The sequence below is a fragment of the Myotis yumanensis genome, unplaced genomic scaffold, assembly GCF_028538775.1.
Source record: "Myotis yumanensis isolate MYYU_CA2020_CCGP unplaced genomic scaffold, mMyoYum1.0.hap1 SCAF_2, whole genome shotgun sequence".
Lineage (NCBI taxonomy): Eukaryota > Metazoa > Chordata > Mammalia > Chiroptera > Vespertilionidae > Myotis > Myotis yumanensis.
In genome coordinates, this window is record NW_027223753.1 from 215,127,921 (window position 1) to 215,149,132 (window position 21,212).

Here is a 21,212-nt window from a genome sequence, read left to right on the forward strand (position 1 = left end):
AGTCCCAAAGTCTCCTCAACTCCTGGCTGTTACCATGAGCTCTGTGAGCCCACCCAAGCCAGGCCTCCTTCACGCCCACTCCCACATCCCTAAGACACGAGGTTAAAGAACTGGCATATGTGGTCCACAGATCTAAGAGTTCTCATAGTAAAACCTACGGACCACTGTTCTTACTGCATGAAGTATTTGCGACCACCTATCCTTTCGTTTGGGAGTAGAAATAATTTCGCCCCCACCCCTTAAACCTGTTCTACTCTCAGTCCGCCTCATCTCAGAGAATGACAACTCCATCCTCACTGTTGCTCCAGCCAAAGTATCAATCGTCCTTGAACAGCTTGCTCACCTTTTCTCACCCACACACATCAATCCTTACTTAGCCTGTTACTCTACCCCCAAAATATATCCAGAATCAGACCACTTATCAGCTCAATTGCTGGCACCCTAGTCCAATCACATCCCACCTCATCCAGTTCTAACTGCCCAGCCTCTTAACCTGCACTCAAAGGCTCGGCCCTGGCCCACTACAGGCAATAACTGACAGGGCGAGCTGTCACCTCAGTCACCGTGGACACAGTACCAAACACACCTCAGGGCCTTGACACGGGCTGTTTGTTTCCTATGCAAAGTCCACTCCCAGATTTACCAGACTTGCTCCTCTCATTTAAATCTTTGCTCAAAAGTACCTTTCCTCACCGTCCCAATTCCTCCTTCTCCTGCTTTGTTTTTCCATAGCACTCAACACCATCTAACTTACTGGAAAACTCGCTGTGCTGTCTCCTCACTACCAGAATGTGAACTCCCCGAGGGCAGGATCTTGTCTGTGTTGTTCACCGATGTGGCTGCGTCAGGAACACTCTTACACACCGCCGGTGCTCAAATGCTTGTTCAATGGGTGAATCAAATGCTAACAACGAAGTACCTGCCGGACAGTGTCAAACTTCCAACATCCTCTACTACCACGCACAGTGGGCTCCTCAGTCAACAGTAAGAGGAGGCAGGCTGCAGGCCCAGGAAGAGGGCATCTCCCCCCACCGAGGGCTCAGCACGTCCAACAGCCCTGGGAAGGGCGTGTGGAGCCTACGAGGCAGGTCACGGCCCTTGTTCAGATAAACATCTCCTGGGCCGAGATGCAGTCAAGTCCGGCCTGACGCCGTCATCCATCCCGACCACCCCATCAGGTGGGCCCACTTCCCTTTGTTGTCCTAACTCCACTTCTGAACGTGCTCCAATGTCACCACTGCGAGTGTCACGTCCACCTCAGTGCAGGGACAGCGCAGGCCTCCTCGCGCAGTGCGTTCTGTCCATGGTCACTTCCATGGTCAGGACAGGTCGGTGCGGGCAAGCAGCACTTCCTCTCAGCTCCCTCCAGACAGTCCCCGCGCTCTGCTGGCGTCGCCTAGGTAGAACCCTCTTTCTCCACCTCCCCACGAGACTGAAGTTAAATGTTCCCCACGAGACAGAAAGTTACTTTAATAACTGTATTTACCAACATTAGCGCCAGGCACCGTTTTTACAGTACATGTCAGCTCATCTCAGCCTCACAAAAACCCAGGACGTAGGCATGGTAATTAATACCAATTTACAGATGACAAAATTGAGGACATATTACAGGGTCACTAAGGGAATCCAGAAACATGCTCTGTGAAGTAAAGATGAGGAACATCCTTTCAACACTTTCCAGAAAGATACACATTAAAAAGTTGAAATAAACACGAGTCAGAAAAACTGGCCCATCAATACAAAAGGAATGCTGCAATTAGAAAATCACCCTTTGCACCCTACCAGGTGCTGAACCCAGGCAATGATTACAACAGGTGCCGAGCCCTTCCGTGAAAGGCTGAGGGGGGACTTCAGCAGGGATGGGTGAAGTGCCCGCACCACCGAGAACGAACCTTCTCTCTTAAAGGCGGACATCCGGGCCCTGATGGGAGGCTGCACCCAGGAACACTCATGAACTCTTGCAAAACAAAGCAACCTGAATCTAATCAAGTTCTTCTACCTACTATTACAGGAAATACCCAGAACACTAAATCACCAGCAAAGGACTAACCAAACTCAGAAAACGAGAAGGGAGGGGGCGCCATTCCAGTCATACGCCACTTAAGGGCAGGAGAGATTGAGAAAGGCACTGTGTCTTTGTGCAATCACCACAGAGACACTCCTAGCTGGCACTGCCCACTACACACCTGGGCTGCCTAGTGTACCACTGCCATGTACACAGTCTGTCATCGACCAAGACGTCGTTACCTGGCACGTGACTGCCCGAGTAAAACACTTAAGAAGCCATTGGTCTAGATCAGTGGTCGGCAAACTCATTGGTCAACAGAGCCAAATATCAACAGTACGACGATTGAAATTTCTTTTGAGAGCCAGATTTTTTAAACTTAAACTATATAGGTAGGTACACTGTTATTAACTTAATTAGGGTGCTCCTAAGGCTTAGGAAGAGCCACACTCAAGGGCCCAAAGAGCCGCCTGTGGCTTGTGAGCCGCAGTCGGCCGACCACTGGTCTTGACCTTGTTTGGCTCAGATTCCATTAAACCATGGAGAAACAATGGAGACAATCAGGGAATCTGAACTTGGACTAGACGTTAAGGGTTGCATAAAGGCACTATGGCTGTCTTTTTCAAAAGGCCTTATCTTTTAGACACATATGAGATGTTTCCAGGGGAAATTTTATATCTGCAGTTGCTTCACAGTAATGCACTGATAACGGCTTCGGAATCCTCAACAGGCGCTGAAGCCAGTGGAAGACAGCTGGAGGAAAGAATCTTATCTCACCTGTCGCTCCATAAGCCCCACTCATCACAAAAGCACAAAGGGCGCTTCCACGCAACCATCTGACGGGTAAAGCCTAAATGAAACGACTGGCTAACACCAACAGCGGGACAAACTGACACCCTATGGAGTACTCCTGCCAAATGTTCCAGCGGTGAGAAAGCAGCCAGTCAAACCCAAACTGAGGGGCTCTGCAGCCCGTGGGTGTCCTCTTCAGAGGGCCACTGTCGTGAATGACAAAGGCCTGAGACTGTTCTAGACCAAAGAGGCCAAACAACTAGATGCGCAAGCCTTCAGTGAAAACTGGCTTTTAAAACTACAGGGTATTACTGAAATAACGATCAACTTGACCGTACAGTGAACATTTAAAAATAATACTGAATCAATGTCCAATTTCTGTGCAATGGTTGTTTTGGTTAAGAAAGCCCTTATTGGCTTGGCTAGAACAAGACTGCGCACAGAGACCACAAGGGGGTGCAACAAGAAAGCATAAAAGATGCGGAGACAAAAAAACATGACAGAAATGGAGGATATGGAGCTAAGAATCGCAATTTTGAGGGCTTGCCATAAATTTGTGCAGAACCTCACGAAAACTAATGAGACCCTCGATGCTACGATAAAGAAATTAGAAAGTAAGCATACACGGACTGAAATAAAGAATATTATACCCAATAGCAGACCAGAGGAGTACAATAATCAAACCAAAGATTCGACAAAAAACACCCAATTGGAAAAGCAAAATGAAAAAAGAATCCGAAAGTGTGAAGATAGTGTAAGGAGCCTCTGGGACAGCTTTAAGCGGTCTAATATCAGAGTCATTGGAGTGCCAGAAGATGAGAGACAGCAAGATATTGAAAACCTATTTCAAGAAATAATGGCAGAAAACTTCCCCCACCTGGTGAAAGAAATGGACTTACAGGTCCAAGAAGCGCAGAGAACCCCAAACAAAAGGGATCCAAAGAGGACCACACCAAGACACATCATCATTAAAATGCCAAGAGCAAAAGACAAAGAGAAAATCTTAAAAGCAGCAAGAGAAAGAGGCTCAATTACCTACAAGGGAATACCCATACGACTGTCAGCTGATTTCTCAACAGAAACTTTGCAGGCCAGAAGGGAATGGCAAGAAATATTCAAAGTGCTGAATACCAAGAACCTACAACCAAGATTACTTTATCCAGCAAAGCTATCATTCAGAATTGAAGGTCAGATAAAGAGCTTCACAGATAAGGAAAAGCTAAAGGAGTTCATCACCGCCAAACCAGTATTATATGAAATGCTGAAAGGTATCCTTTAAGAAGAGGAAGAAGAAGAAAAAGGTAAAGATACAAATTATGAACAACAAACATGCATCTATCAACAAATGAATCTAAGAATCAAGTGAATAAATAACCTGATGTACAGAATGAACTGGTGATTATAATAGAATCAGGGACATAGAAAGGGAATAGAATGACTATTCTTGGGGGGAAAAGGGGTGTGGGAGATGCGGAAAGTGACTGGACAAAAATCGTGCACCTATGGATGAACACAGTGGGTGGGGAGTGAGGGTGGAGGGTGGGGTGGGAGCTGGAAGGAGGGGAGTTATGGGGGGAAAAAAGAGGAACAAATGTAATAATCTGAACAATAAAGATTTAATTAAAAAAAAAAAAAAAAAAAAAAAAAACACAATAAATGTAATGTGCTTAAAAAAAAAAAAAAAAAAAAAAAAAAAAAAAAAAAAAGAAAGCCCTTATTGCTAAGAAAGGCATGTCAACATGCCTACGCTTTTCAAATGGTGCAGCTAAAATATGGATAATTCTAACAAATAGTGACCCAGGCAAAAAGTTTACAGGTGTTCATTGAACCATTCTTGCAAATCCTCCAAAGGTTTACATTTAAAAAACAAAGTTGAGCCCTAACAGGTTTGGCTCAGTGGATAGAGCGTCGGCCTGCGGACTGAAGGGTCCCAGGTTCGATTCCAGACAAGAGCATGTACCTTGGTTGCGGGCACATCCCCAGTAGGGAGGGTGCAGGAGACAGCTAATTGATGTTTCTCTCTCATCAATGTTTCTAACTCTCTATCCCTCTCCCTTCCTCTCTGTAAAAAATCAATATATTTTAAAAAATAACAAATAAAAAGCAAAGTTGAGGAGGATGAAGAGGGAGTGGTGCCATTGTGTCCCAGGCCCTAGATGCGCTGGGACAGAGCCTGCCAGGTGAGCTGCCCACCCTCCCCACCGGGGGCTCCCCCAGTGTGGCTGCCCGTGGGGGGAAGCAGAGGCACAGCCTCCGCCCGCCGGATGCCGCCGCAGACCTGGAGGAAGGGCTCAAGAACCTGCAGAGGGACTGACTGCTCCGGGCCCCCCCAATGGCCTGGGCATGTGGATACGTTTTCACTGCACCCTTTCTGTACTAAAAGAGATTGGACACTAAAAATAAGTAAGTAATAGGTAAAGTTAAAAATATATAAAATAATCCAGCAAAAAATGGGGAGGGGAGAGCGGAGGTGAAGAAAGATTGGTAAAGTTGATTAACTGTTTACACTGGGTGAAGGGTCTCGGGATCAATTCCCGGTCAAGAGCACTTACCTGGGTTTCAGGTTTGCTCCCCACCCGGGTTAGGGTGTGCAGGAGGCAACCAGTGGATGTGTTCTCTCACATCGACATCTCTCACTCCCCATCCCTCCCTCCCTTCCACTCTCTGAAAGGCAATGGAAACAATAGCCTCAGGTGAGGCTTAACCAAAAGAAAAAAAGCCGAAGGGCAAACAGCACTGAACCCTCCCACACTGGCTCTTTCGGGAAGGCTGGCCAAAGGCTTAGAGCCACGCCTGCTGAACCGCATGGTCGGTACAGCTCCCAGCCCAGGCCCGCACCGTTCCGCTCAGCCCCAGTGAACAGCACCCTGCGCCCTCCCCGCACCGAGTCTCTGCCTCGCCCGAGCACTCCAATGAAAAGGAAATCTGCCCTTTCTGCCCCTTCAGCTGGCTGTTTCTCTTCGTAGCATTTGGTTTGTCTCCCTTCCTAGAATGTAACCTCCCCCCAACTGAGGCTGTCTGGTTACCCCGCATTCCCTAACACATGCCAGAGCTGGCACCTGGTAGGCACTCCAGTCCTGTGAAACCTCCTCCATCGCAGTGGCTCCTCTGCAGATGCTGTCATCAGCGGACAGCTGCCGGGTGGAGACGGCCTGTAGAGCCCTTGCTGAGCGCTTCCTGGGCTGCTGTGACACCCTGTTGTTTTTTCTTCTATAAAAGGGAGACCACTCTCTCTAACCCTGATTCAGCCGGCAGAACACACAGCCCCTGAGAACCAGGTTTAGACCGTAAGGGTTCCAACTTCACGTCCCTAGAAAAACCATTTCTAAACCAGATACCAATTTTGACTTTTCCATGTGACTGAGGCCAGAACATGTAAACACAAGAGTTTTCCTGGTGGACCAACTCTAATTCTCCAAGGAGGCCAAGTCATAATAAAAGATCCTACAATTGGGATATTTCCTCAGGCAAACACTTTTGGTTGGAATATTTTTAAACTTTCTAATTTTCCCAAGGATCAGAACCGCTTCCATTGGATGTCAAAGGTAGAAGACCTTGAAATTACAGCTTCTAATTATTCCATCCTAATCAGATAAAATATTTAATAAAGAAATGGTATTAAGAGGAATTTCTTTTCTTCATGTTAATCTTCTTAACCTGAATTTGCAAAAGCTCCTGGCTGTTAGTTCACAGGTGAGAACACATTCCTGAGACCAAAGCGCCACCAGTGTCTGCAGACTTAAGACCGTTCCTGATGGAAACTTGGTACCAAAGGTTAGCAAGACAGCATACTTGACACCACTTTCACATGAAAATGCTAACAGAACAGAAGGTAATAGTGCACGAGCGAAAGAAAAACAAAACCGTCTACTGCTGGGTCATGTATTTCCTTAACGGGTTCAAGTAATTTTTTAGAAGGACACTGAAGTACATCTTTCCTGTACCATTTGCCTGGCAAAGATCCTATCCCCAAATTTAGCTTTTCACTCAACAGAAACTCACCTTTGAACATGAACCTAAACCAGTACTGAATGATGTTTTATATTCACAATTTGCACATAGGGCACCTGAACACAAACTGAAAGCAGGCAGATGTCTGGCCTCCCCCCCCCCCCCCCCCCCCCCCCCCCGCCCCCTTACAGCTGTGCCTGGGATTCCTCACCTGACAAACTTAAAGTGTTTTAACAGCCAGGGGAGGGTCGAGGAGAGCGCTTTAAAAACTTAACTCCAAACACAGACAAAACCAGGGATTCATTCTGGGGTAGACGCAGACAAACGCCAGTTGATGAGCACTGAGGGTTCCAGGTGAAGATTTTGTTGTTGGGGCCATGCTTTCTCTTGCAATTTCATTGTGAAGCTCTCATCCACACCAACCTCTACAAAGTTTTCCCAAAGTGGGTAGGAACTAGGGACCTGTAACCTCAGAAAAATGGTAGGGGGACTAGGTGACTAATTGTCCTTGGACTTGAAGGTGGATGAACAAGTGGACCTGTGCGTTTATCTGTGATCTGCTGTTACGTATCTAGACTGAGTGGAAAAGTGAAAAAGACAAAATGGAAAACTTGGCTTCCATTCTATGAAAACGTGAAGCCTGGTCAAAAACAAAAGCATCTGCCCTGGCGTGTTTGGCTCAGTGGATAGAGCATCAGCCTGCGGACTGTAAGGTCCTGGGTTCTATTCTGGTCAGGGCACACACTGGGGTTGCGGGCTCAATCCCCAGTAGGGGGTGTGCAGGAGGCAGCCGATCAATGATTCTCATCATTGATGTTTCTCTCTCCCTCCCTCCCTCTCTGAAATCAATAAAAATGTATTTTAAAAAAAACAAAAGCATTTTGTCATCCCTTTGTGCCATAGCCTGTATAGAAGAGCACCTAGCTTTTTCCATGGTCATACTTTTCCAAGACCATGGGTCATACACTCTGATGTGAACTTCATAGATACACCCTGAGCAAAATAAAACACCACTTTCCAGCCAAAGCTGTCTTTGCCCAGAATCACCCGGACACCCAGAGAAAAAGTGGCAGTCCGACAGCTGACACCAAGTCACACTGCCAGAGGTCGAAGACAGTTAAGGGCATCTTTAAAGAACCAAAACCTATTATCTAAATCAGAACTTAGCTCTATCTAAACAAATACATTACATTTGATCCATGGTGTTTAAATGTCTTTTAATTAGTTGCCAACATCTTAAAAATCAATTTCCTGTAAAACCTGGAGTTATGCTTAGGAATAGGTTAGAAAAGGAGGAGCTGGCAAAACCAGGACCACGTTCCCATGGAAGTGACAGACTGGAGTGGTAAGCACCAGCGCCCACACACCCATTTCCCTAGCCACTGGCCCACCCGACACTTCCCACCTTGATTTAACACATCGCAAACCATGACCAAGTGATCTAAGGCTGAGGACAACCATTCATACTTACCCAGTTTAAAACATGATAGTTAAAAAGAATTAACACAATCTATTCCTCAGGCAGCTTTGTTGAACAGTTTTTATTAACTCATGAACACATTTACACTGCACTATGCCAGCTCCCAAGGACAATGAAGTGGTTTAAACATTAAAAGCATTACTATTCTTCTTGGTCGCATGCTTGTGTCTTCATCTTTTACACACTCACACACACACACTTCTCAGTCTGCTTCACATGGTCCCAGTACCCTCTGCCACCCAACATCCCATTATACAGCTGCAGAGTAAAATAATTAGGTGCAGAAAAAGTCACAAATTAAATTGGAAATAAAATTGGATTTTAAAAAATGACAGTGAAGTATATATATCAAAAATGCATATTCTCTTGGAAAAGGTCTTATTTGAAACTTGTTGGATCACAGGTACTTACTTAAAAAATCAATTAAGTATGTTAATGAAATATATACATTCCAGAAACATGTGTTATAATGTAAAATACTGTTTTAATTCCTTTATAAAAATAAAATCTGAATCAATAGGAATAAAACAAATCTCTTAAAATCACCAATTAAAAGGAAAAATGTAGTTTTATAATACTGTATCAAAAATGAAAAGTAAAATATTAACTGAAAATACCACGTAGCAACAGAAATCAGCCAGGTTCTATCAGCTGCTCCATCTGTTGATGCTATTGAAAAGCGGTCGTCCTTATAGTGTTAGTAGGACGACAGCTGGAATCAAACATTTACCGAATACTGTTTAAAATACTGATTTTCACCGAAACCGGTTTGGCTCAGTGGATAGAGTGTCGGCCTGCGGACTGAAAGGTCCCAGGTTCGATTCCGGTCAAGGGCATGTACCTGGGTTGCGGGCACTTCCCCAGTAGGAGATGTGCAGGAGGCAGCTAATCGGTGTTTCTCGCTCATCGATGTTTCTAACTCTCTATCTCTCTCCCTTCCTCTCTGTAAAAAAATCAATAAAATATATTTTAAAAATAAAATAAAATAAAATAAAATAATAAAATACTGATTTTTTCCCATACCTGCCTCTGATCACCTTAGCACTTAGCCTATCTAAAGTACATAACTCAGTGCTTTAGATTTTCTCTATCCTTCACTGTCCCCAACCTCCTCACCTAAAAAACACATTTAAGTCTTGTAAGTACTGGTTACAGAAAGTAGAGCAGGTGCCCTCGCTGGCTTGGCTCAGTGGATAGAGCATCAGCCTGCAAACTGAAGGGTCCCAGGTTTGATTCCGGTCAAGGGCACATGACTGGGTTGTGGGCTCAGTCCCCAGTAGGGGGTGTGCAGGAGGCAGCCGATCAATGATTCTCTCATCATTGATGTTTCTCTCCCTCTCTCCCTCTCTGAAGTCAATAAAAATATATTTAAAAAAAATAAAGCGGGGCAGGAGATGAACAAAAGCCTGGAAGAGGAGGCCCAGGCACAGTGCCGCAAAGGCCAGTGGCTGCTGAGTAAATGACTCATCTCTGTCTGACAAAGTTGTTCTAAGTTGGTAGAGTTCATAGGCTCCCTCACACTCTACATCAAATATGCAAAGCTCGCCCTTGCTTACTTAGCATGCAAGCTCTTATGTAGAGTGGCTTACAACCCTAATTCAAATATGTATTGAGGAAGTACTATATTCCGGGTTTGACTCAGTCTCAGATTCTGGTAAAATAACTTACATAAAAGAAATTTATCTTCAGGAGTCTCTTCGTCAATCAAGTATAAATGGAAAACTAAGCAATAAAGTTCAAAAACTTGCCTGAGATCCCAAAGCTAACTTTAACAACATACTGAACACCTACTACCTCCAATGTCACGTTACCAACAGGTGACATCCCTAGGAGGCAGGTGCCAGGACCCAAAAGCAGGTGTGATCCAGCTCGGAAGCTCTTTCTAGGATGGCCAGCTCTGTTTATACCTGGCATCTGCCCTCGGGACCTCGTGTTCCTCCGATCATTTAGATAACGCAATTCGGAGCACTCACTGGAGCAGCTTTCATACCCAAAACAATCATATCCAAAGTCACAGGAAAAAAGAGATTAAAGCTCGAGTGCAAAATAAAAAAACCGTACATACGTACCTTAAACATTTTACGTAAGTTTAACACATAAATGTGCACTCATCTATCTGCCCATTTTACTATGAGCCAAAGCACTTGGCGAATAGGAGCGATGATGAAGTTCCTTGCAGAGTAACATTCCTTCTGCTTGGTCTACACCACATCTATAAATGCATCATGGCCAACTTCCGTTTTTAGTAAGAAATCCTTGTAAAGCAATCTACATAGAGTCTTGGACTATTTTTATTTTTCCTCTCCAACTTTTAATTATTTGCAGCCACATCTAAATTCTACAGCCATTATCTCAGTGACTCACCTTTATCAAATCTTTCCAAAGAACCCAACTCGGTTTTCGGGGGAGGCGGTTGGGGGGAGGGTAATTTGCTCTCATTTTAACAATTGACATAATTAAATTATTATTGTGGAAACAAGGTTACCTGCCAGGAAATAGTATTAGAAGCCAGCGTAATGTCTGGCAAGCATTCAGCTCACCCAGTGCAAGCCCAGTGCTCCGACCGGACAGCAACTGCCTAGCAGAGGTCAGATGCCCTCTCAGACCCAAGAACCAGCTCACACAGAGCAGTCGGCACCCTGGTGAGGCAGCTGAGCGAGCACCCACCTGCTGTGCGAGCAGAGGACAGAGAGGAGACAGACCTGACCCTCAGGAATCTGTCATCCAACCAAGGAGGTAGGAAACTCACCAATTCAGTGATACAGAGTAAGAGGCGCTCCAGGTGACAACAGAAAGCCCCGTGCAAACCCAAAGGAAGATCCGTGTCCTCACAGGGCAGGTCTTCCCTCGACAGCTGTTTAAAGTGAACTGAGGCAGGCGCTCGCGGATGACGGGGCAACGTGGAAAGGGAGGGCATTCCAAGAAAAGCAGTGAGACACCAGCACCCGAGAAAATGAGAGCGAAGGGAGGTGACGGCTCAGGGCAGCCTGGTCTACTTGGTGTAGAGATGGCAGAACTTTAGAAGGGGAGCGGGAGTTTAAAAAAAAAAAAGGTTGGAGTCCTCTCAGACAGCCTTGGATGCCGGGATTGATCTGAATGTCTCTTTTTTTTAAAAGAGAGGTGCTGTGACTTGGCATTAGGGACACAATCAACGGATGTGCGAAAGCAATGACATAATCCATACAATGCTCTGCATTATCTCCTTGTTAAAAATGCATTTCCATTGGATTCTTTTCAAGTAGCTCAACAACTTACCTTCTTGCACTCAGATGGTATTTACAATGAACCCCTGAGCAGGTTAGAGACCAGCTGAGTAAGAAACTGCAGGACTCAAGCAGGAACTAGGAGTGGCCATCTGGGGCAGAGGGGAGACGAGATGGGACTGAGGTGGAGGACACCAAGACTGTTCAGCTCCAGGGGACAGAGACAGAGAACCCAAGAACAGAAGTAAGACAAGCTTAGGGTAGACAACTCATCAAATCTGAACCACACTGAGTTTGCAGTGCCAACAGGACATCCAGGAGGCTCTGACCAGCACAGTTCAAGTACAAAATGCCAGAATTCTTAGCTTGTTACCAACAAAGGCAAGTCATCCATATGGAGGTCAAAGGCATAGTACACACAGAGGAGGAAAAGGAAGGAATGAAGGCAGAAATGTCAGAAACAGGACCCTAAAAGCTGAGACATGCTGAACCTGGGAAATTGTCTTACACTCTGAACTACGGTCAGCAAATTTCCATAAAGGACCAGAGAGTAAATACAAACAAATGAACAGGGTGATGTTCCAAGACACCTGTGTTCATGAACTCCGACATTTGAATTTCACATCATTTTCATGTCATAAAATACTTTTTTTTATTCCTCCTCTCCCCCTACCCCAACTACTTGAAAATGTAAAATCCTTTCTCAGCTCACAGGCCGTACAACTACAGGTAGCCAGTGAGATCTGGCGTGAGCCATAGTTTGCCAACTCCTACTCTAAGTTAGAGCAACGAGAATAAGAGAACTGGAGTAATTATCCCTTTCCAAATTTCTGAGGTATTTTTCCTTTAGGTAAATTAACAACTTACCAGACATTCATTAAATTTGCATGATTTTCTTTATTTGACTAATTCCTGCCCTGGCCAGGTGGCTCAGGTGGTTGGAGCATTGTCCCTTACACCAAAAGGCTGCAGGTTCAATTCTGGTCAGGGCTCACATGGATGTTTCTCACATCAATGTTTTTCCCCCAACCCCCTCTCTAAAATCTATATAAGACATATCCTCGAATGAGGACTTAAAAAATTTTTTACTAATTTCTTAATTTTTATTCCCCTAAGAGATAATTATGTGTTGATAATAATCCCTGGTGCTTAAGAATACTGCCTTCTTAAGCAAAAGATAAAGAGGTATTCTTTGTCTTGAACAGAAAAATCACACCTGTACAATTACAGTGCAGGCACTAGATGGAAAATACTTTAGAATTTGTCCCTCATTTCTTCCAAATTGTTTTCTCAAAAGTGATTTTATAATCGTCTGCATGTCAATACTAGACTTAAACACCTATAAACGTCAGTGTTGAATGTGAGGCATGAACAAGAAAACACAGGGTGGAATGTCCCTTCTGACAGGCTTTCTTCAGAAACACAAACCATGTCTGGCGAGGAGGGACTCCTTACCCCCCAGCCACTCCTCGGACCTTAGCAAGCTCAGGGGCAGGAGCAGGCGCCTTCTTCAATCACTTGCCGGCAATGAGCTGTAACCCAAGAACACTCTAATCCCAAGGACACTCAATGCGCCAGGCTCGTCTCTCATTACTGGGCAAGTATTTTAAGTTGTCCAGTTTCAAGCAGACAAAACACAAAGGGTAATTAGTAAAGATACAAGCTAAGCTATTTGAGGGGGGCCCATAAGAGGGAAAAAAAGACCAACTCAGCCGTCTGACAGATAGAACAAAGGCGTTCCCATTTGAATTTTTGTCTGCCACCACCTGGGAGCAGAAATGTGTCCATTTCCTAGTCATCAAATGTTGCCAAGCAGCCAAGCTCCAATGAGCTAGGGCTCCAATGAGTAGGGCTGGTCAGTCCCACATGAATTCATCAGCACCCTAGGCAGGTGTCTAAAATGCCAACATTTTGTAGGCGTTACTTTCAGAAGACCCTAACCTGGATATAACTCTAGAGCAAATACAAAACTTCTGCCAGCTTTTCTAATCAAAAAGGCTTGAGTGAAGAGAAATGGAAGGGACTCTTGCCCACACAATCAGAAAGCTTACTGCTTGCTACATTTTGGGAACTGGACTATCACTACACTTCAATTTTTAAACACATAAGACCCAGGTGGTAAGTTAAACTCAGATTATATCATAAAATTCTTTGCCTACAAAGAACTATTTCAATGAGTTATCTTAAAATTTAAAATATAACCTGCTTTTCAATAAAATTAAAAATGAGGGGTATTAACCCTAACTTGTGAAATGTTTTAAAGAAAAAAGAACTTAAGATTGCCAAAGTAGGTAGCTGCTCTTGTTTTCCTACTAGGAAAACATGTACCAGAGGGTATATAAAGCTGTTTCACTGTATACACATGCATTCATTTGGCAACTAAGCTAGTTATTCCTTAAACCATTAACCTGTAATTCTTCCTGTAAAAATGCCTGAGTAGCTCAGGAAGGCCAGGAGAGAGCATGTTCCCAGGGCTTTCACGACCCTACAAACGCCAGCTCTGGGCAAACGTCACAGACAGGATCATTAGAGCGTCCTCCGGCAGCCGGAGACGAAGTGCTCTGCAGGAGCGTCTGCACCTCACAGGCCCTCTTCCGGAGCCCATCCCGAGCCCGAGAACTGCCTACAGTTTACACAGCTTTTCCTAAGTTCTCTACACAGTAGGGGCAATTCATCTGTTACACACAAATTAAATACCAACCTTTAAAGCTAATTTCAAAGTGACATCTATGGACGTCAGTCCTTTCCTCAGCCCTCGGCCGCCCAATCAATGCGTGACGCTCCCCGTCTGCTAAAGGCCCCGCGCCAGGACGGGACGGGGTGGAGGGAACGCGCCTCTCACCGGCCACCCCTTTCTGCGGTTAGAAAGCGTCTCCCGCCGCTGGACTGGACTCCCCGGGAGCTGCAGCCTGTGCTTGTCCTCAGCTGTGTCCTCCCACAGGTGAAGGCTCCCAGGAGTAAGTGACGCTCTGTGATGCTGGTACAGCTAGAACACCACTTTTAAAGTGTTTTTTCCTGGAGACTCCTCTGTAAATATGGCCTAAGCAACCATCTTTTCAAATGGCTGCAGTCTTTCCCTCTAAAGGCACCCTCCCAGCACCTATTACTTCACTGCGTTCAATTTCAGAATTTAACCCCACTTTACTTACTCTTCACGCTGAATTAAAAGTTGGGGGAAATGGAAAGGACATGTTTACATCCACACGTTACGATGAAAGTTAAGCTCAATGGCACCTGCAAATACAGCTCTCCTCGGGAGGACTGGTCTCTACATCCAAACGCAGGAGGTGGAGGAAGGGCAGCCGCAGAAGCCGAGGAAAGACTGCCATGGGCTTCTCAGTGGCCGGCACCGCTGCAGCCACCAGGATCGTCTGCACTCCCCTGGTCAGGCCACGGGACCCCCGGTGCCTGCACACACAGCGAGTCTCCAATCCACGGGATGTGGGAGCGCCTCACACCGCAACCAGCTTACATTTAAACTGCTAGCAGGTGCTGGCTGTGGAGGGGTCCGGTACAGGTCCAAGGAAACGAGAAATGGGCAGGGAGGAGTCTACACTCCAGGGACCCGGGATGCTCTTCAGGCACAGAGCACAGAGAAGGACCAGAAACACTCCAGTCTCCCAACTTCCACATCGCAGGCAGAAACAGTCTGGGGAAGGTGGTGGGAATAAGCCATCACCTTGAAGGGTGATACTGTGAAGAGGTAGATTTCAGAATCTAAAAATGTGAAACGTACCAGCTTCGAATGGAGGCGCTGCCCCAGGCTTCCCGGGGGGCCGCCAAGTGCTGCCGAGTGAGCAGAGCCTCCTGCCTCCCCAGGCGCCCCGCTCACAGCGGCACCCGCAGTGAATGCACCGCAGGGTGAACTTTTCCATCCATTCTCCTCCCAGTATTGATCCAATTTCAGAATCCTATTTTCCTAAATTGAAAAGCAAAATTGTTCAAAAGCAGCGAGTCTTTGTGTGTGTCAAACATTTACCACCAACTTAAAAAGAAGTTTTGTGAAGGAAAAATGAGTTTTGTTGTTTAATCTTTATTTAGGCCAAGGAACTCTTCGCCACGAGGCCGCCGTGTTACAATGTCCTATCTGTAGTCCTGGCCTCCTCCGCCCGCCCGGGGGGGGGCTCCCCGTGTTATGCATCAAGGCTTTTCACCCCCGCCCCCCCCCCCCAGGGCGTCCAGGAAAGCAGGAACTGCTGTTGTAAACGAACTGCACTGTGGCTGACCTAGCGCAGGGCAACACAGCGCCTGCCCCACCGGAGCTTACACCCCCACACGCAGCCTGGTGAGGGATCAGCCACCTCAAGGCAGAGTCCGAGTCCTCACTTCCAAGGTGGACGGGACACGTGTGCCTGCACCCGGACTCTTCAGGGACATTTCCCCCCAAAACAAGGTAAACGAAGGAAACTTCGGTAACTGCCTTTCCCAGGTTCTGTGGTGTCCCCTAAAAGCACGGGCAAAACACCAGAGGCTTAAACAGTTTCCATGTGTTTAGAAATGTTTTCTCTTCGCCGCCCCTGTTCTCTCTATGCAGTAGCTCTTGGGGGGGGGGCGGGGGGAGAGAAAGGGGGGCTCCTCGCCACCATCGTGTTTCCCCGCCTTCAGGGACAGCCCGCTTGGGGCCGCCAGACCCGACCAGGAGGCAGCGGGCCCTTCCTTTCCTCCCTGACCGGGTGCAGCCGCCCCGGGCTCGGTGCTCGGTCCGTTCCTAGCGCCGGGACCGGGCTCCGGGCTCCATTTCACCCCAAACTTCCAAACAGCTACTTCTCAAAAGTGACCCAGAGCGGGACCCACGCCTGAAGGTGCCAGGTCCCTAGCGGGGGGGAGCCAGGCGCAGGCCGTTCAGACGGAGCGGTAGTATTTCTATTTTTATTTTTATTATCCCTGGAAGAAAGCACACACAGGCCACGCACCACGCACCACGCACCGCACCACGTTACCCTCGTCTCGCAGGAGGATTTCGGCGCCGGCGGCGTCCCTGCCCGGCGCGGGGACGAGGAGCTGCCTCCTGCGGGACGCGGCAGGTCGGTCCTCGCCGGCGAACCTGCAAGCCCTACCTCCAGCCCCAGCCCCGCGGGGACAGTTCCCTCCGGAGGCGCCTGAACCGGGGCTAAAGGCGCCGGGACCGCCGTCGCTGCGTCGGAAAGAGAAGTCGGGAGCGGGAGCGCGGCGGCGGGCGGGCGGCCGAGGTCCGGGCTGCACCACACGCTGGAGACCGTTCTACGGGCGCGGACGGTTCCGGCCGGCGGAGGCGGAGCGGAGGCGGCGGCGGGCACAAGGCGGCTTCGCGATCGACGACGGGAGCGGGGCCGGGCGCTCGCGCGTGTTCTCCCGCGGACCTTCCACTGGACCCCGCGGCCCGCCCGGCCCCTGCCCCCCGCCCCCCGTCCCCCGCCAGCGGGCCGGCCGTGAGCAGGGCACACCCTCCCGCGCCGCGCGCCCGCGGGCACACCCCCGCCTCCCGCGCGCACGCGGCCTCGCCGAGCCGGCCGGCCCACGAGCCCTCGCGGCGGACGCCCGCCCCCCGCCCGCGCCCCGGCCCCGGTCCCGGCCCCGGCCTCCTCCCGGCCCCGCGGGAAGGGCGAGGGGCGGCGGCCCAGCGGCCGCGAGGCGCCCGCACGGGAAGGCGGGTGCTGAGGGGAAGGTCACTCACCCGCTGCATGACTTTGAGGATCAGGGCCAGCTCGTAGCGGGGCATGGCCGACGCGCGGCTGGACCGCCGGCTCCCGGCGCTGAAGAGGGCGGGCGGGCGGCGCGGGTCGGCGAGCGGCGGGCGGGAGGCGGCAGCGGGAAGGCACGCTCCGGCCGCGCGAGCCCGGGTTTAAAGGCTCGGCGGCTGCGCACACCGCGCGCCCCTGCCGGCGCACGCCACGCCCCCCGCGCACGCCACGCCACGCCCCTTCTTAAAGCGGCCGCCGCCCCTCGGAAGCCGGGCTCCCCCCCCGCGAGCGGTCCCACGGGGCCGGCGGGTCCGACGCCGTGGCGCTGGGACAGCACAGTGGGCTCGGCCGGCGCGGCCCACGGAGGCCCTACGCCCCTCAGGTCTTGTCGCCGCCGCCGCCACCGCCGCGCCTGCTCCCTCCGGCTCTGGAAGCCGCTGGAACTTTCCATGCCCTCCGTCTCATCCTGGGTGGCGGGCATGCGCCCCGAGTGCGCGTGCGCTGCGGGCTCTCCCCGCGCGCGCGCCCCTCGCCCACGACTCCCGCCCGAAGGAACCGTCTCCGCAGCCACGCTCCCCTCCTCCGGGCTGGGCGGCGGCGGGATCGGGCTGTCCCCGCCCCCGGAAGCGCACGGAGGTTCCGGAACGTTCCCGCTGGGGCCGCGCGCCCCTCGCTGGGCGCCCTGCAGCTCCCGCCCCCGTCCAGGCCCCCCCCACCCCCCACCCCGCCACACACACACACACTGCCCTCGCGGGGCTGCACGCGGCCTCCCGGGCCCTCCCCTGGCGCAGGGGCGCGGGGGCAGGTCGGGCCCGCCCTCGCCGGCCGCCTGACCTTGCCAGGGCCCCGCGGAAAGGGGACGGGGAGGGCACCTCCTTCCCGGGGCAGCGATGCCTTTGAGGGAGCCGGGCACGTCCGCCGCTGAGAGCCGTGCCTGCACCCGCGGCCGGCGTGACCCGCGTGTTGTCAAGGGCAGGCGAACGCTTTGGCTCCAACCCGCGTGCCTAGTGCCGGGCGTGCACCTGGGGGCCCGCCGAGCGCCGCGAGCCTGCGGGTCCTGGGTCAGCGCGCGCCCGCCCTGCCCGCCCTCCTGCAGCGGCCTCGCCGCTCCCGCCGGCCGCGGGGGCCGTGGGCCTGCAGCTGCACCACGTGCACCTTCTCCAGCCCGCTCCATGGAGGAGGCCCCTGCAGCTGCCGCCCCGCCGGGCCTCCCCATGCACAGGGTCTCTAAGTGGACTGTCTGTCACCTCGCAGGTGCAGTCCTCACAAGAGGCGCAACTTATTTACGCAGCGCTCACTGTGAATCAGGCACCACGCTAAGGCTTTTCCGTGTCATAAAATTCTCAACAGCGGTATGAAGCAAGTACCTATTATTATTATTTAGCCCTTACCCAAGCATATGGTTTTATTGATTTTTAAAGGGAGGAAGCCAGATAGGGAGAGAGAGAAACATTGATGCGAGAGAGAGACATCAATCCGTTGCCTCCCGTATGCACCTGGACCAGGGATCGAACTCACAACCTGGGTGTGTGCCCTGACTGGTCATTGAACCCGCAGACTTTTGGAGTACTTCACGATGCTCCAAGCAACTGTTAGTAACCCCACTTTAGGGACCCCGAAGTATAGGCAAAGGTTATGCAACTGCCCCAGGTCAAACATTAATGGAAACAAAATATGGACCCGGACTATCCGAAAGCTCAGTCCAGCCTCCACTTCTCCTACCGCACAGTTTAAAGGTGTTGATATTATTCTGTGGCCTGCCAAATAAAACAAGAATAGAGTCCCCTTTGTCACCTTATCCGGTACTCACCATTTCTCATCTACTTTCCATCCCCACAGAAGGTAAGGCGGTAACCTTTTCTGTGATATCTGGCTTCTAATGCTTTCCATTCTTGGACTTCTGCATACCCCATTCTTCCAAAGAGAAACAATACAGGTACTAATGCGAGTGACCTGTTAGTCTGAACTACGTTTGCCCTCAGTTAAGAGTGGAATACTATCAGTCACAGAGGAAAGCAAGGCAGTCCTGGACCTGGAAAAGGAGTTTCAAGTTTCCCAGGGTGGTCCCCACTGCAGCTGTCCCCCGTGTTACCAACCACATCCCAGTTTGGGAAAGAGAAGATACGGACCCAGAAATAATATGCCTGCCACGCCTCGTCCCTAACTCCCATCCATGAGTGAGGATCTGACCTCCCTCTACGCCCTCGAACCTGGCAGGTGGCATAAGGAAATTAGCCTGATTGCGTAACACCTCGGCACCGCTAACCCTCCCAACCCGGTATGTACCCACTGGCTCGTTCCATTTCTCCTGAAAGGGAGAGAGAGGGCAGCTCCGCTGATTTGCCCCCATTGACCTTTTTTTTAAAAATTCTTTACTAGTTAAGGTATTACAAATGTGTCCTCATCCCCCCCCCCCCATTAACCCTCATCTCCCACCCCCCCACTCATGCTCTCATCCCCCTGTTGTCCATGTCCATTGGTTTGGCTTATATGCACGCATACAAGTGCTTTGGTTGATCTCTCCCCCTTACCCCCACCCTCCCCTACTTTCCCTCTGGGGATTGACAGTCTGATCACTGTTTCTCTGTCTTTGGATCTGTCCCTGTTCATCAGTCTATGTTGTTTTCTATAATCCACAAATGAGTGAGATCATGTGGTATTTATCTTTCTCTGACTGGCTTATTTCACTTAGCATAATGCTCTCCAGTTCCATCCATGCCGTTGCAAATGGTAAGAGTTCCTTTTTTTTTTACAGCAGCGTAGTATTCCATCGTGTAGATGTACCACAGTTTTCTAATCCACTCATCTGATGATGGGCACTTAGGCTGTTTCCAAATCTTAGCTATGGTGAATTGTGCTGCTATGAACCTAGGGGTGTATATATCCTTTCTGATTGGTGTTTCTGGTTTCTTGGGATATATTCCTAGAAGTGGGATCACTGGGTCAAATGGCAGTTCCATTTTTAGTTTTTTGAGGAAGCTCCATACTGTTCTCCACAGTGGCTGCACCAGTCTGCATTCCCACCAGCAGTGCAGAAGGGTTCCTTTTTCTCCACATCCTCGCCAACACTTGTTGTTTGTTGATTTGTTGACATTTCTTTTTAAAGCACAGCCACAGAATGCTGGTGGAGCCATTAAAAATCAGTAATAAATTCACAAGCAATGCTGCTGCAAATTTAGTATTTTCCTACTGGAACCACAAACGTCACCAAAAAGATTTTTAAATTTTATACTATGCATACTCAGCACTTAGAAATATAAGACATTACTGCTGTATTTAATGTATTAATTTAAAAAAATAATTCTGATACTTAGGAATAAGTTAACCAAGGCAGTGAAAGATCTGTACACTGAAAACTATAAAACATTGATGAAAGAAATTAAAGCAGACACAAATAAATGGAAAGGTATCCCATGTTCATGGATAGGAAGAATTAATATTGTTAAAATGCCCATAGTACCCAAAGCAATCTACAGATCCAATGCAATTCCTATCCAAATCCCAATGGTATATTTTACACAAATGGGAAAAAAGTCATAAAATTCATATGGGATCACAAAAGACCCAGAATAGCCAAAGCAATTTTGAATGAGAAGATCAAGGCTGGAGGCATCACACCTCCTGATTTCAAACTATATTACAAAGCTATAGTAATCAAAAGAGTATAGCACTGGCATAAAAGCAGGCCTATAGACCGATGGAACAGAATAGAGAGCCCAGAAATGAACTCGAGCACAGACAGTCAACTGTTCTTTGACAAGGTTGCTGAGAATACACAATGAGGAATCGATACATGGTGTTGGGAGAACGGGATATCCACATGCAAAAGAATGAAACTTTATCATAGACCACAGGCAAAAGCAACTCAAGATGGATTAAAGACTTACACATAAGACCTGAAACCATAAAACTCCCAGAAAAAGAAAAAGAAAAAAAGGGAAACGCTGCTTCACATTGGCCTTGATAGCAGTTGTCTTTATCTAACACCAGGGGCATAGGCAGCCAACGCAAAAACAAAAAGTGGGATTGTATCAGACTAAAAAGCTGCTTTGCAATGGAAAAGACCAACACAATGAAAAGACAACCTACAGGATGGGAGAAAATGTTTGCAAACCATGTGT

The 21,212-nt window shown here is 49.0% G+C and overlaps 2 protein-coding genes across 2 annotated transcripts in view; both read right to left on the minus strand.

The window, feature by feature from the left end:
• The window catches only part of MRPS6 (mitochondrial ribosomal protein S6), a 57,248-nt gene extending 40,079 nt beyond the window's left edge, over window positions 1-17,169 (minus strand). The window contains exon 1 of the mRNA XM_070407243.1: window positions 17,085-17,169. Within this exon, the coding sequence (XP_070263344.1) occupies window positions 17,085-17,129 (45 nt within the window). The 5' untranslated portion in view covers window positions 17,130-17,169. The remainder of the gene's footprint in view (window positions 1-17,084) is intronic.
• Window positions 1-17,171, minus strand: part of SLC5A3 (solute carrier family 5 member 3) — a 34,686-nt gene extending 17,515 nt beyond the window's left edge. Inside the window, exon 1 of the mRNA XM_070407241.1 lies at window positions 17,085-17,171. The gene's annotated coding sequence lies outside the window, so the exon portion shown is untranslated. The remainder of the gene's footprint in view (window positions 1-17,084) is intronic.
• Between the last annotated feature and the right edge of the window lie 4,041 nt (window positions 17,172-21,212).